The sequence below is a fragment of the Mercenaria mercenaria genome, unplaced genomic scaffold (genome assembly GCF_021730395.1).
Source record: "Mercenaria mercenaria strain notata unplaced genomic scaffold, MADL_Memer_1 contig_4732, whole genome shotgun sequence".
In the NCBI taxonomy this organism is placed as follows: domain Eukaryota; kingdom Metazoa; phylum Mollusca; class Bivalvia; order Venerida; family Veneridae; genus Mercenaria; species Mercenaria mercenaria.
In genome coordinates, this window is record NW_026462983.1 from 33,437 (window position 1) to 50,707 (window position 17,271).

Genomic DNA, 17,271 nt, shown 5'->3' on the forward strand with positions numbered 1-17,271 from the left:
AAAAATGCTCGTGTATAAATATATAAAAAGCAAACCTTAAGAACCAAAAACGTATGTACTCAATGCCTTTTCAGAAGACAGAGCAACAAGAGAAACACCCTTAAGGGCCCGACGAAACAGGCCAGAAGACAAGTATCAAAACAGTTCAGTCCTGGTAGGATTTAAAAACTGCTCATCATAGAGTTCAAAACTGAATGAAACTATTGAAACGTTACTTCAATATTTGTCAAATTACAAAGTTTTACATCAAAGTTATTCGTAAATCCAATGATAATTCCATAAAATAAATTCTGCAGTATGTTGGTCGCCAGTTTATTAAAAACTGAGCCAAAAATCCAATCTCTAGAATAACTGGTTTTTGCAAAATAATCCAATTTTGCAGAGCAAAAGAAAATTGAAGCCTACACCTGGCGCAAGACTACAACCCATCATCTAGTTGTCCTCTATTAAGATTATTCAAATATACCTCTATGGTCAAAATGGCCCCGCCCTGGGGGTCACACTTTTTGTATAGACTTATATAGAGAAAACTTTGTAAATCTTCTCGTCCTAAACCACAGGGCCTAGGGCTTTTATATTTGGAATGTAGTATCATCTAGTGGTCCCCTACCAAGATTCAAATTATCCTCCTAGGGTCAAATATGGCCCAGCCCTGGGGTTCACATAGTTTATAAAGACTTATAAAGGGAAAATTTTGAAAATCTTCTTGTCCAAAACCACAGGGCTTAGGGCTTTGATATTTGGTTTGTAGCATCATCTAGTAATCCTTTACCAAGTGTTTATATAGTCCCTCTAAGGTCAAATATGGCCCCGCCCTGGGGGTCACATGATTAATATAGACTTTTTAAGAAAACTTTGACAATCTTATCGTCCAAAACCACAAGGTCTATGGCTTTGATATTTCGTACATAACATCATCTAGTGGTATTCTACCAAGATTGTTTAAATTATCCCCACTAGGGTCAGATATGCCCCCGCCTTGGGTGTCACATATTTTACATAGGCTTATATAGGGAAAACTTTGAAAATCTTCTTGTACAAATCCACATTGGCTTTGATATTTGGTATGTGGCATTGTGTAGTAGTCCTTTACCAAGATTGTTCAAATTATCAATTATTTAGATATTTAGTATTGTCTAGTGGTCAACTATCAATTTTGTTCAAAGCATTACCCTGGGGTCAATATATGTCACGCCCAGGTGGTCCCTTGTTTTACATAGTTATATGTTTTTAAAGCAATGGCAAAGAAATTTGTACCACAAGTATAATGTTTGATACAAATTTTAATACTTAAATTGAATTGTCTTAATCTTGACCTAATAACCTACTTCTTTTGTTTTTGAAGATACAGCATAGACATTTGGACCACATGTATAAGTTTTGATACAGCTTTCTAAACGCATCTTAAATAATTTTGATCATGACCTGCTGACCTACTTTCTTGTTTATGAATTTACAGCAAGGAAAGTTTGACCACACGTATAATGTTTGAAACAGATTTCAGTATTCATCTTGAATAATCTTAATTTGAACTTCTGACCTACTTTCATTTTCGAAGCTACATCATAGAAATTTGGACCACATGTATAACCTCTGATACAAATTTCAATACTTATCTTTAATATTCTTAACCCTGACCTACTGACCTATTTCCTTGCTTTTCAAGCTACAGAAAAAAGGTTTTGGACCATCTGTATATTTTTAACACATTTCAGTAGTTATCTTGAATAATATCTACCATGACCTACTCATCTAGACTTGTTTTTTTTTTTTTGTTTTTGAATCTTTAGGAATGAAATTAGTTCAAGTAAGCAATTTATCTCGGGTGAGCGATATAGGGACTGCCATGGCCCTCTTGTTGTTTAAGTCGTAACATCAAAGTGATCTACCTGTCTCCCAATCCCCCCTTCCAACCCCCCCCCCCCCCCCCCCACCCCATACACACATGCCAGTTCTATTACTCATTCTATTATCTCATACAGTTATAAAAACGTTTTAACGTATCGAATGTAATTTACGACAAAAAAAACCCACATAATTCTGGGATGTGTTCTGCGGAAATCTACTTGCAAAATATAAGTCATGGGCCTCCGTTACCTGACTGTCACAAACTGACATACGGGCCTCAATGTATCTGTAGTTTAAATACATGTATTGCATCATCTTTAAGTAATTGTTTTAGTTATTGAGGTAAATGTCTGATTTTACGCATAAAATACCTGTCATGTTTTTCTGTATTTCATAACTTAAATTTCCATGTAAATTTTATTAAATTCGGTCCAGTTTTGTTATGTTTTTGTTTTGGGTTTAACGTCGTTTTTCAACAGTATTTCAGTCATGTAACGAAGGGCAGTTAACCTAACCAGTGTTCCTGGATTCTGTACCAGTACAAACCTGTTCTCCGCAAGTAACTGCCAACTTCCCCACTTGAATCAGAGGTGGAGGACTAATGATTTCAGACACAATGTCGTTTATCAAATGGTCACGGAGGACATACGCCCCGCCCGAGGATCGAACTCGCGACCCCGCGATCCGTAGACCGACGCTCTACCTACTGAGCTAAGCGGGCGGGCTAAATTCGGTTCAGTAATAAGAAAGTTGATATTTTATAAACTTCAGTAATTTATGTTTGTATCCCCAAAACCACTATAACATAATTGTCCTATTCTAATCCGCGCCAAAGTAGTCAGATTTCCCAGCTAAATTGTGATTCCCGTGAAAACACAAATAGTCAGAGTACACGCCTATGTCGTGAGTCCCATGAAATTTAGTATTTGGCGGGACATAACCCTACAAATAGACTGGACTAGATATGCCTAGTGCACACCATTTTCGACATTAGACGAATTTACGTCAAATTGATTTTTTCTTGGTAGAAATTCATGCTCGATCGAGGTAAGAAATTTATTTGTTAGATGTTTGTATATTTTTGAATTATGAGTTTTATTTAGTAAATTTTTGTTCATTCTACAGAATTTTGTAACGTTTACTTTTCGGCAAGAGATTAGCTAGTTTCGGTATGTCAGGATAATTTAGTAAATATTTCAGACTTTTGTAAATTATTTCGAAAGAGGAATCTAAAATGTTTCGTTTGTATAAGCTGTAAAGTATTCTTTGTCATAAACAGATGTCAAACATTTCGTTGGTAATTATGGAACGCCGTTACTGCATTGCATTGTAATGTATAAATCTATGTGGCAAGTCTAGTACCGTTTATGCAATATGTTATTATAATTTGAAATTATTGTGTGCGTATCGAGAAAATGTCCGTTTTGTTGAATGGAAATCGATATTATTTTCATGCTTGCTTTTGTATAACGTTTAATTTGCATTACATTGTGTTAATTTGTCGTTGTAAATAATAGCTGCAGTTCATCATTTTCGTATCTGTAATTTTTCATCATAATCTTTCATCTTTTTCTTTAACTTTAGACTTGTAAGTAATTAATTTTAGAAATAATGGAAGTGATAAGTGACGTATTTCAATCACGTGACGTATGAACTTAGTAGTACTCATATTTTGTTATTTTTTATAAATAGCTCGTACTATTTATGGGAGCCTACGGAGGTATGGTGTACCCAAAGGAGTAGTTTTATGCCCTGACTTGTGTTTTGCTATGGTGCTTACCATATGTTATATATTTTAGCTTCTTCCACCAGACGACTTTTTCCTGGCGATGATGTCACGACCCGGAAGTACAATACCCGCGGTTCACTTTTCTTCACTCGCCTGGATGTTATTTTCCCAGCGCAGAGCTTTCGTCCCATGGTTGTGCCGTAACCCGCAAAGACGATGACTTTTGCTATCAACTGAAACAGCTCAGGGATGCAAACATCTACCATCATAGGGAGCCAAAACGGATTCAACGTTTTCACGGTTTAGAGGGACTTTACTTGAAGATATGTTGTTTATTTTTCGTGCTACTTAATGTTCGAAGTTAATGGAAACACCTGTGTCACGAAACTGTTAGTGTTAGGACTATATGCCTGTGAAAAAGAGATACTGAGCACAGATTTTTTTGTTCATTCTTTCTTGCAACAAGATTTTTTTCACTTTTCATTTATTCATTGTTCATAATCATTTTCTGTAAATACATTTGTAAATATTGTAATGGGTGTTGATTTGTTCTAGTAGTTATTTGTCAGAAAAAAAATGTATGTTTGATATATTGATAACGTAACACATTAAGCACATATAGTTCTTGACTCCCTTTCCATGCTATCATTGCTGTTATTATTGTTGAATTGCTGTTAATAATAGAATTTAGGTCATTTGTGACTGAGATGGGTTCATTATGTGGATGGCTGGGTCTATGCTTCGCACATTATATCGTATACAAAAGTTAAATGGAACCAGATATTTGATAGAGCAAGTACTCGTTGTAAAACGTTTTGTTTAAATTTGGACCAATCAGAAACAAGTTCTAGAAATAGCACGTCTGCTTGGGTATAAATAGGTAGATGGATGACAGAGAGCTCATTCGGTATCCAGTTGTTGAAGAAGACACATCGAGGATTCAACTAATAATTTATCTCTGTACCTTGATAAGGAGACTATTGCAGTTACCCTGTCAGGGCGGATAAATTATTAAAAAGAAGACGTTTGAAGTTCGTAGACTAAAAAAGAGTTGCAGAATTTCAACAAGGTTTCGAACAATAGGGCCAGCGCAAAGGAGTTTTACCTTAAGGGTAGTTGAATGCTATAGACGATAGCAGATATAGGCTGAGAATCAGGAAGCTGAGATAAAGACCCAGAGTTTAGTAATCTACTGAGATAGTAGGGGAGTTCAAGCTTATAGACGGTTCAGCGTTATTGATGAAGTACAGCCAAAGCATTGGGAATATACCTATATGGTAGTTGAATGCTACATGTGATAGCATATAGGCGCTGAGCATCCAGGAGTCAAGCCATTTATATAGAGTTGCAACTTCAATTAAGAGGACAGAGGCCGATCATCTATGCCATAGGACTCGTATGTTGTTGATTCAAAGACATTGTCTGACGGGAACTTCAACAAAAAGACCAGTCAAGTATAGAGTCTCCAGCCTATAGGAGTTTGAGCTATTTAAGATTGTTAGTTTGAAACATTTAGTGATTTGTCTGATCCCTGAATTTGTCTAGCTCATAATTAAAATTATTTACGAATCATTGGTACACGAATCATTTTAGGCAAGGTAGCCAGAGGAAAATTCTATATATGAGATATTTGGTCTCACCAACTCTACGTTTTAACAAAGGACATTCTACATTGTATGTCAGCTAGTCAAAGACATAGTGATTGGACCCAAAACATTGTTCAAGATACTAAAGGCGTAGGCACTTCCCTGGGTCATATAATTTGTATTCTGACATTATTGTCCCCGGTACGTCCATCCTGTCACACTGACAAATGTGCTGCTGCATAGCATTTTACCCCATATTGTTTGTTTAAAGTTGTATCTTCGAAACACGTATAATATTATAGCATCTGAAATATAGTATTTAATTATACTGTCTGCTGATTTTGAACAGTGTCGATTTTTTATTAGACTGTTTCTTGCAGGACCACGAGTTAAACTGAGAAACTTACGCCACAGAAATATGGTCGTTTACTTGATTATTTAATTTATTGTTTGAAGGAATACTGACCTCGGTCAAGTTTTTGTAACGGAAATCTAAGGGAACATAAGACGTTCTGGTGCATTTGTTTTCTATTTTTAAACAGCATAATTAGGGTAACCAAACGAAAGTTAAAAACAGAAACGTTATCATGTTGCCCTTGTTCAAGCACGGGCAGGTCTTTGATTTGAAAAGGTAGCAGGTTAATTTACCATGATGCAGAAATATCGTCATGTCTGAAATGTCAATTAATACGGTTTTATATAAACACAAGTCTAACATACCCTCAACAGGCCAAATGATTTAGAGAGATATGTTGCACGCAAACATTGTAATTGAGTTTGTTTGTTTCATGTCAACTCTTTCTCTCCAAAAGTTTCTATGCATAAAATTTACAAAAATCACTCTTAGATATTTAATAACGTGCATTTATCTATAGACAAAGGTATTTTACAATAGGCTGATTTATTTGGTTTTTATTAACCGCATGGTATAACAAAAATGTTGAACTACGGTTTACTGCTGTAAATTTTGATATATTCTGACCTTTAATGGTTATTCAACGTTTAATGATTTCTTAAGACAAGAGGAAAAGTAATTATATTGCATTTTTTAAAGTGAAATTAGTACAATTTGCATTATTAGCTATTTTAATGTGTGAGTAGAGAAGTTGCAACCGATTTGATGCTGCAAAATCATCAAGGAGCTAAGTTAATACATGAATCAGCTGGCAACTTAAATAGACTTTGTCCGTCGTTTTTCTTATTTACTTCGCGTAAATTTACATTCGCAATATTTGTGGAAAGAAAGAGCGATAGTAATAAACTGATCTTAAAAATCTGTATTTAAAAATAGATGAACTTGCAGTACCTCTGTACGTTTTTAATATCTGCTACTAAAGGTTACGTAAATAAAGATTCAAATTAAATATAACGTTACATGTCCTTTATTGTCGCGATCATTTGTTATGATGCATTATATATGCGATGATGTCGTAAAATAACAAGCCACTATAGGTATATAAAATACTAATATACTTACACGTTAGCATAAAAATACAAATATGCTTTTCAACATTTTGTTGAATAACATTTAGTTATTTATTCATGTAGATAATATAAATGACACATCAGGTTATCTTATAGTTTATAAATATTGATAGCAAATGAAATATTTTAACAGCAAAATCCTTTTTATACAATCCGCATTCAGAATTTCTTGTGTACTGATAACAATTCTTATACTATGATTCCCATGAAAACAGTAACGTAATTACAGGTATAAACGTAGAACGTGTGTCGGGTCGTATAAATTATGCATTAATGTAAGAATAAAGCTAGATATACTAAATAACTAAATAAGTTGAAGTCCAAGAAAGTAATAACGATGAAAGAATGTTACATGTTAATACATACTAATCAAATATATTTTTTGTACATAAGACCCCCTTACATTTTGGTTAAAAATGTACAATTACATGGCTTTATTGGCGTTATCAGTTACAAATGTCGTTCCGGTTGACAAAAAAGCATTTTATAACAATATATCTCAAATACGTCTATAAAATATTGTAAGGGCAGCAGTGGTTTATGGTTAATCGAGCTATGATAAATCAGTATAAAATGAAATATTTAATTAATGTTTTAAATATACTGATACAAAATCCATTATTTTCCTACCTACCACGTTCTGCTCAGTTTACATAAAGTGATTAATTGCTACATTCTAAATGGCCGTTATATAAAGTACTTTTGCCACAAATGCTGCATAATTTTTATCTAAAGTGCAGTACATTATTATTTTATCCGCTAAGTTAATTGTATCTACATATCATTTTTAAATTATGCACAAAGATATTCCATTGTGAGATGAAATAAACACAATATACATTTTCTATATAAATCCGATTTACAAAAAGCTGGATAAAAACTATTTAAGTGAAGGCATGCGTTACATATTTGATATCGAAAGACAGCGTATAGTAAAATGTAAATAACTGGTATTTCACTTTAGTAACAGCTTGTGAAGAAGTTGAAGTATTGTCGGACTTGGTTCGGCGAGCAAGAAATTACAAGGCAGATGGCATTCGAGGCAGTGATCCCTTCGTTGACGACAGATATTTAAAACCGGGTTTCTACAGCGTAACAAATGAAAAAGGACAATATCTTATGCCAGATAAAGAATCCATGCCAGGTTTCGATGTTTGCGGCACACAACTTCCGATATATTTAAAAGGTAAACTTAACCACAGATTTACATTGTAACACAACATTAAGTGACGTTTGAGTTCTTAATTTGATTTGTAATGTCATCTGGACAATTAACCCCGAGACAGTAATGGTAAACATTTCTTAATCATATGTCATTAAAACAATGGAATTCAAATGGAGAGGACTTCAATACGCCTACTGGCTTCCAGTCAAATGCAATATCTATAACTAATAATTTCAAATGTACATATTGGGAAATGAAAATATGTTAAAACAAAAACAATTGAACAGACAAAAACATAATTAATACGAAATATTTTTTTTTTGTCTTTTTTGTTCGTTTTGGGTTTGTTGTCGTTTTTCAATACAATTTAAGTTATATTACGGCGAAGAGTTAAACTAACCAGTATGTCTAGATTCTGTACAAATCTGTTCTCCGCGGATCAGAGGTGCAGGACGAATGATTTCAGGCTCAATGTTATTTTATTACGTATTACGGAGAACAATCACCTCGACCAGGGATTGATCTAACGACACTGCGATCTTCTTTTTATGCTCTTCACTTCCGTAGACCTACACCATTACAAATAGCGTGCAGAATTTGTAAAAAACATGCTATAGCTTTGTATGGTAATTTTATCGTTTTATTAAATTTCAATTTTTTCTTTAAGTTTTGCCAGAAGCAGACAAGAGTTATCCCTTCTTTTCTTAAATCAGATACGCATCCTGACATAACAGCGCTGACAATTGATTCGACAGATGTGGTTGCTTGTGAACTCAGTCCGTTCAAATTATGTGAGAATGAAAGGCACATTTCTATTAGAAAGTGTGGTGATGACATACAGTATTACCTTCAGCAAACTAGCCAGAACTCTGCTTATTGTTTTGGTACGTTGTTTCTAGAGAGACTTATTAACGCAAATGCAATATTCCAATTAATATAGTTTCTGAAACTAACGCTCAGTTGAAATAACGTGATAATGACCATAAGTGTGTTATGCTCGATTTATATAATTATAGATATTGTAACACAAAATATAGTGCAACACTAGCATTTAGCTTAAAGCTATCAACTCTCCACAGAGGAGAAACTACTTAACGGTATCTTTAAGCATAATTTAAAATGCCGTGATCACGAGTTTACTTCTGAAATCTAAAACAACAATGTTTTCTTTTGATATCATGATTAAACTAACTCTTACAGTTTTATAGTTTCTAACCAGTGAAAATATTTTTGACTTTAAACTATGTAAATACTCAAAATAAATTCCTTTCTGATATTATACATTTTTCATGAAAAAAGGGTAATAAATCATTTACATTTTAATAAAAAAAACATTACTTCTCTTAAACAATAAAGCTATAAAGAGAATTTGCTCCATTTCAACAAACATCTAAAATACTTTACTACGATGAAATGACTGTTAGAAAATTCCACACTATTTGCTGAAAGACTATTTATCATCTTTTATTGTAACCAGCAAATAATCAGCATTTTAAAGACATTATTTGCCTCCACAGTTTTTGCTACATCAATTTACTTTCCAAGTAAAATCAATTTTCATTTTCCGTCTACTACCGGTAACATGATTTCTACCACATTTACTTCCTCATATATCTTACAGTAGATAAAAAGAGAAAAAAAAAACATTTTCTTTCCTTCTTGTCTTCTTTCCTTTTTTAAAGATTTTCCAGAGGGGGTCCGGACCCCCGGTCCCCCCTCTCTGGATCCGCGCATGGTGAAGTATCATGCTTTCTGTTTATGCAGGTAAACTTGTGTTTGGTTAAATTTCAACAAAACACAATTGTCTGAACAGTGTACAAACTCATTACTGTTTTTTCAGGCAAGGGTGGAAAAAAGTGGTAGAAAATGAAAGCAGTAACATTTTTATTAAAAAAAAATAAACAATGAGACAAACATTTCCAATATCTTTGGACGGTTCAAAAATCCCATGTTAAACATACGATAAAGCCCGAAACGCGTGAAAATGTTCCGAATGTAAATCGGGTGAAGTAAGCGCTCTATGTATGCGTCTGGATTGATTAAACTGGGCGAGTCTACTTACTTATTACTTGAGAATGAAAAAAACGTGTTTTTTAAATGTTGCTCTTAAACAAGGGTGGCGGTTGAACTACTAAAAGTACAACAACAGTTAATTCACAACAAATCGTACGGTATGTTTTATAATCAGTAGAAGCTAGTCGTATTTACGCTTATGAGATCTGTTTCACCCACAAGTAAAGAATTCACAGGTCCATCATGAAATATTTTCCCCAGCACACATATACTTGTCCTATTCAAAATGATCGCGGCCTCATCAGCCGCGATCAATAATCAACCGATAGAATGGCTATTGATTTATAAGAAGCTAGATAGTACCAGAATATGTTGGTAAACACAACATTACACAAAGTACATATCATAGTTCTACTCTACTACTATTTTATAGAGCAATCTCAAAAGAAACAGCATAATTCAGCTTCTTTTATGTTTTTATATTTCTTACGTCAGTCAATTCCTGATGAATTGAAAATATCATAACTATCTGACAGATTGTCTTTCAGTGGTTTATGGCATCAATATATAATTGAGAAACGGACCAAATGACCGCGTTGAGAAATCGAGAATTTTAAGCGCTACTTCAATGCTTGTAATATTACAGGAAAAACATTTTTATATGGCGCTAAATATACGTTTTTCATATTGATCTTTATCAGTAAAAATTCAAGGAAAATGTAACAATTATTGAACATGTAAAATATTGAACCAAAGTTCCACCACTAGGAGTCCGTAGCTTTTATTTTGATTGACGCTAGGGTTAGGAAGCCACGTCCAAGTATAGCAAAGTGCGTCAACGTATATTCTGCCTTTCCAAGAAACATAAAGAATATACTATGTCAATGGTATAATACCGGAAGGATTTCATTTCTTTACATAGACAACTCCTACTGCTTAAACTTCAAACTGCTTTGGGACAGAGTATCGGTGTAGATATTTGCTTTCAAAACAATAATTATGCAATTTCATTCTATGCTGTTCTTGGCATGCCTATTATGTAAAAGTATAAATATTGTATTTTCGACTGCATAGAAAGTATGTACTGTGTGTATGTATGTAGCAATAAACATAATAATATGTTTGGTAAAGTGATGCAATGAAGAAAAACTTACTGTAAGAAATGAAATCTCACTTTAAACATGATAATAGTATTAGGCAAACTTTATATTGATTGAACATAATGCTTTTGTTTTCAGATCCACCAGAGCTGCAAAATGTAATCGGTATGTAAGAGCAACAAAGTTCACAGCTGTATTAACTAGCTCAGTATTGTTTATTCCTTTAAAGCAAAATGTCTTTCTGCATCGGTGTAAGGTTAAACTTTAAATAAGAGTTGGTCAGCCTAGTAAACAGCCGCTAGAAAAAAATAAAGGAGAGATAAGAAAGATATTTGGGTATAAATGTTTAAACTTTTAAATGTTTCTTTTACATTAAGCCAATTTGTTTTGGACAAGAATGTGGTACAAATGAGTTACAAATAAAATATGAAATACATGCGATTTAATGCTAGTATACTCTCAAAATAAACTTGCGCCTTATATCTGTACAACGCTTTCTCATTCTGGTTTGAATAATCACACACACGCACACTTCAGTTATACATTATACAAATGATACATTATTGTCTTCCTAAATCAATTTATATTTCGTCTATATCTTATTTGAAAGAAACTGTTATTGCCTATGAAATATCTTACAGTGTTCTCGTCTTTTTAGCAGTGAGTGTCAACATTGGAAAAGTTACAGCAGAACGTAAACGTTACGTATCAATTTAGGAATTTTGGGAGTTTACAATTATGCTTCCATTACATTGTATATTTTCTTTCTTTTTTTTATTATATTTGGAGCGATTAAGAGAAAGTTGCCAATATTTAACCAAACAAATTTGCAGGGTTAGGGTTAGGGTTTTATTGGCAATTATTTTATTAATAGTGTAGAAAACACAGGATGCGTGCAGATCGATTTCAACTTAACTGAGTCTGTTTACAGATATTGATAAAGCTCCAGATGTAGTTCTGGGAGAAATGAGTGTTAGTCCTAAACTAGACTTTTATGACTTTACTTCTCCTTTCGACGGAAAGACATATAATCGCCCAAAAATCAATTTTGAATGTACGGAAGAACCCGTCAAAGTCAGATCATCACTTGAACTGCTTTACTCGACTTATTGGTGAGTGTTGTCTAACCTACTTCTCCTGATTAATAGACTATGAAGTAATAATTCCAAAGATACCTTTATTCGTCCAAACACAAACGAACACAAACAAAAAAACCCTTGATAAATAGGTAACTTGTAATAAACCAAATAATGCGTCTTTACACCAATTTATTATGTGAATGACGTGTAAAAATATTATTTGTTGGGATACTAAATATATAAATGTTCATGTAAGTACATCTTTGATGTAAAGATATCAATGTTTATGCAGAAATTAGGTAATTTGTACGCTATTATATACATTATTTATACGAACTAAATCACCATCACGTTATTCCAGACCAATTACGACCAAGCGCCTAGTAGTACAAGTAGTACAAACGAACAGGCACATGCCACAGCAAGTCCACTAACCAAATAAGATTAGTTTCGATGCTGTTTTATATACGAGCCCAAATGGTACTACATATTTGCACTGGTTCAACATTTACATATATAGAGTAAAATCTCAAATATCATTAGTGACATTCTATTCTCATAGGGTCCCTATTAAATTTGTATATTAAATTTCGACCCACTAATCAGTTATAATCAAAGAGACCAGCTTATCGGTTCCTAACTCATTAGGCTAGTTTCATAGGGGTAACCACAACCTAACCCAACCATTAGACCATTGGGTTGGTGGTAAAAAGTAGTACCAAATACCCACTTTTTCTACTTAGTGGCCCGATAATGGACCCGACTGTTGACTTAAATACATATGTGCAAAACAACTCTAATATCCAGTGAAGGGAAACAGATAGCTTAGTATTACAACGTTTTTTTTCCGTTTGCTTTTATCACATTGAGTTATGTAAAAATGACCCATTTGTACAATATTCTGAGATAAATGTCGATATTTCGTCCAGATTCTTGCACTCCTGTCATCTTATACAGTAAAAAATACATATCATGACTATTCTCAGTATACCTCGAAATAGAAAGGACCTTTTTTATTTCACTTTTATATTACAATGCGATGTACTGTATTTTTTCACACTCATTGTATTGTCATGTTAATCAACAAATAAAAAAAAATGTTTCCTATTTTCAGGTTTATTGATAACGAGCTTATGTTTAGCTTTGAACGGAAAAACGGTTCATTTTTATTAACAGAAGATGATCTCAAGAAGAAGGACTTCAAGCTAGGAATAAATGTAACTTAACTTATTTTACTGTATTTAAATTCTAGCAGCTTGTACTATAACCCCATGGTCTGTGTCAGAATACGAGGGGTGTTCAAAACTTACCTGAAATGCGCTCTTTTATCTGTATGTCTTGTCTTATTTTTTTCTAAAATGGGAAAATATGACGTATGAACCGCGAGTCGAAAGCAATATTCTCCTGAACATGTGTAAACCTCCTGTATCATTAACATTTTTTCTTCAAGGCATTATCCCTTTTCCTGTCTTTTCCTGGATTTTGACTAAAAAAAAACAAATAGTTATTTCGTGTCTCCGTTCAACACTGATTTTCAAGCGAGGATCAACACAATGTGTCTGTATATTATGATGCCACAATTTATAATTTGACATAATTGGCGAAACAGTTTAAATGTCAAATCACGCAGTCTGAGGAAAGGTAGCTTGAAATATAAGTTGTGGCAAGTACTGATTTAGCGAATAAAAATTGAAAAAAGACAAAATTAGGACGGATTACGTCAAATGTCGTTGCCATAGGGGCTAGTATTTACTTATTATTTGTCATATCAACAAAGTATTCCCTTGTCTACATTATATAACAGTTTCATTGATTTTTGATGAAACACCACTATTCCGGGTATCTATTTAACAACATTCATAGAATTAATCTATCCGTCTTGCTATTGGCTAACAACTTGATTGAACTTCACTTTATCACATGTTTTAAGTTGCATTTGCAAAATACCTATTTTCTATATTACATATATATAGGGGAAAAAGATATGGACAAAGATGCTTAAGTCTTTACATTTTAATATTGTCTTATAACATTTGTCATGGCGTCATGAAGTCGATACCTAGAGACAACGTCATTTATCTGAAGATCCCGCGTTGAACGGGTGAAACCGGTTATTTTTTTTTTATTTTATTGATTTTTAAATGTTATAGACAATATTAAAATGTAAAGACTTAAGCATCTTTCTCCACATCTTTTTTCCCCTGTATTTAATCCGTATTGTGCTTTTCAGTTCGGATATATATATATGTTGGTTTTGATATAAATATGCACAGGAGGATTTATAAAATATGTGAGGGCAAATAACGTCTACTATGCACCCCCTATATTTTTTACAGGTACAAATTGTTCGGCAGGACAAACTCATTCAAAATTAAAAAAAATAAAAAATGTTCCCTAGAAAAAACTCTTTTGAAATATATATGGTTTCACAGTTTCCATGGTAACCGTTCATTGTTCGAATGAACAACCATATAGATGATAATCAGTCATCTCTTAGTCAGTTAGAATGTTACAAAATGACAAAATTTTGTTAAAAAAATAATATTTTCTAAGTTACAAATCAATTAAATTTACCAATCAGTTCTGATCTGATCTTAAAGTCTCTCAATGTCTTTCAATATATTCTTTTGTTACTCTTACGGTATTTTTGTTTACTCAAAACTGAGTGTGCGTAGCTAGTTTGCATAAAATGAACCAGTGTCACAAACAACGAATAAAACTATGAGACCACTAAAAATGATTAAACATACATCACACATATTATGTAACCATTCCAACAACCTTGTTGTATTGCATCAATTATTTAGAAAATATTCCAGAAATATAACTAATATTAATTATTTTGTACTATAATAATACAATATGCTTCTTTACTTGTCAGATAGTGTGTGTGATGCTTTTTCGTAACACACTGTTAAAATACGTTACTACTACTATTACTTTTTTAATTTTAAAATGAAATTGAAGCCGAATTTGACAGATACAGATTCATTTAAACTGTTACGGGTAAATTTTAAGATTTTCTTCCGTCATTTCAGAAATTGCCAATATATATTTTGCACCCTCCATGTAATTATAATTCTAGATGGAATTTTAATAAAACACACAATAATACCAATGTGTGATCATAGAGCCGATATGTGCAGTCTTCATGTGAATAAAAATTTGCTTTGTGTGTGTGGTGTACGTGTGTTGATAGTGTGCCCGTTTGGGGAGGCTGCATGTTTAGAACGCGGTTTTCCCTGTTAGATATTCTTCCTTATCTTTAACAAAAGTATTTTTTGATTTTTGAATTTTAGAAATAGTAGCATTATAAAAACATATAAAAACAATCCCTAGCTCAATAGGAGGAATCATGGGGTCTTGAGTCAGATATCTCGAAGAGGCCTCATGACGATTCAATAAAGACGTCGTGTCTGACGGCAATATACTTAGAGAACTTAGCACTTAGCAGTAGAGAACTGAGTAGTTCCGGTACAAAATTAAGGGACACTGGTTAGGTTAACTGCTCAACTGCTCAACATTACATGACTGAATTTCTGTTACAAAGCAGTGCAAAACCAATACTAACAAACGAAAGAAAATATGCAGGTCTTTAAAGTAAGAACATTAGATTTAAAACTTTTACCAGTCTGGCAAAACTGTTATCTTAAAATCTGAGTTATTGTAGTCATTTTGAAACATTTACAAGAATGACAGAATCTATCAAATATATTCTAACATTTTAAATTGTATAGACAATGACTAAATTGTACTTTGTGGTAGAATATTCCTGGGTATACCGGAACATCAAGAGAAACACTAAGGGAAACTATGCATCAGTCATAACAAATAAAGTTTGAAAATCGATTAAATAACAGTATCAAAGGATAATATAAAGACATGTCTTTCTCAAAAGTTCAAACTGTAGCAAGAGACTCCGGAGCATGATACAATTTGCATCAGAATCAAAGTTTCATCAAATGTCATTCATAAAAAGTAAAGTAATTTTTGGAAAGCCTTTGATATTTTGTCAGTTGATTTCAATTTTATATATTATATGCTATAAACAACACATTATTCATAACAGCTAACCAACAAGAGAGCAAATATGTTAATATATTAGGTAACATTAGTTGAAAATATCGTAAATCACATCTTAATCAAGGTGTGCAATATGTGATTCTTGTAATGTTGTTGCCTAAAATTGTGTGCAGTTCTTTATTTTTTTCAGACATTTTATCTGATTTAAAATTCAATTTTTTTTACTAATCCATTCAATTTTACTACAACAGAACACTGTTTTAGCTAGTACTAGGGTGCGAGGTCAGTTTCACTACATCTAATAAACAGACGTAATCAAATCAGTTATTTTGCTTGGTTGTGTTGTTATGCTTCCAAAGGATCGTCTTAAAAATATTTACTATCACAAAAACTTTACGTGCTACCATGTGATGGTTGTAAAAAGTCTCCTTGTACTCGGATTCATTGTTGTTAGAATTTCCGGTCCTTTTGGATCATGTGTACTAAACAGATTTCCTCTTAAGCCAATGCTAGGGGACGTAAGTGGTGTTACACTCTTTATTTCCTCTCATAAACAGACTTGATCCAACTGAGTTTGCTATTTATTTGCTTGGTTGCAGTCTTTGCTTCCTAAGGATCTTCTTTAAGTATATTGCAAAATGTTTTCAGCAACACTGAAGGGTTGTTCAGAAGGCACTCAGTATCTTCCTAGAAGTTTTGAATGGCATTAAGTATTTGTTTTCTTTGCAATTTTGGTTTTCAAACACTTAATATTTTCCACATCCTTGACAGCTTTTTGCAATTTCATAAGTTTAATCTTAAGATTACTTAAAGAACATGAATATTTCATTTTGTTTCTTTAGTTTTTGTTCAGTGCTGCTTTTAAACAGTGAATATTTTATTAATAAGCGCATATTAAGTATCTCAATACAATGCATGTGTTTCTGATATTCAAAAACAAAATGCTTTATTTCTCCTGTAAAGTACCGCATAGATACGCTTCACAATCACACAAATCAATGATAAATAATCCATTGAAATACATTTTGCATGAACGGCAGCCCCAAATTGTAACCCTGTTATCAATAATTGGATGATAGCAGGGATGCTTACATAATTAATATATACAGAAAATATACATTAAAATACATAATCAATGTAAAATGTAATTCTTGACAACACTATTGAAACCATCAAATGAAAGAAAAAACATAATTTAGAATTTGATATTAGTATAATTAAACTGATAGATACATTAATTCAA

The 17,271-nt window shown here is 32.9% G+C and overlaps 1 protein-coding gene across 1 annotated transcript; it reads left to right on the forward strand.

Annotated features, from left to right (window-relative positions):
* Positions 1 to 7,612: 7,612 nt before the first annotated feature.
* LOC128554118 (uncharacterized) lies at positions 7,613 to 13,231 on the forward strand (the record flags this gene model as incomplete). Its single annotated transcript, XM_053535362.1, has 5 exons — positions 7,613 to 7,834; positions 8,527 to 8,697; positions 11,065 to 11,091; positions 11,858 to 12,038; positions 13,120 to 13,231. Coding segments are annotated over 5 exons (713 nt in total), but the record flags the coding sequence as incomplete, so codon positions are not given.
* Between the last annotated feature and the right edge of the window lie 4,040 nt (positions 13,232 to 17,271).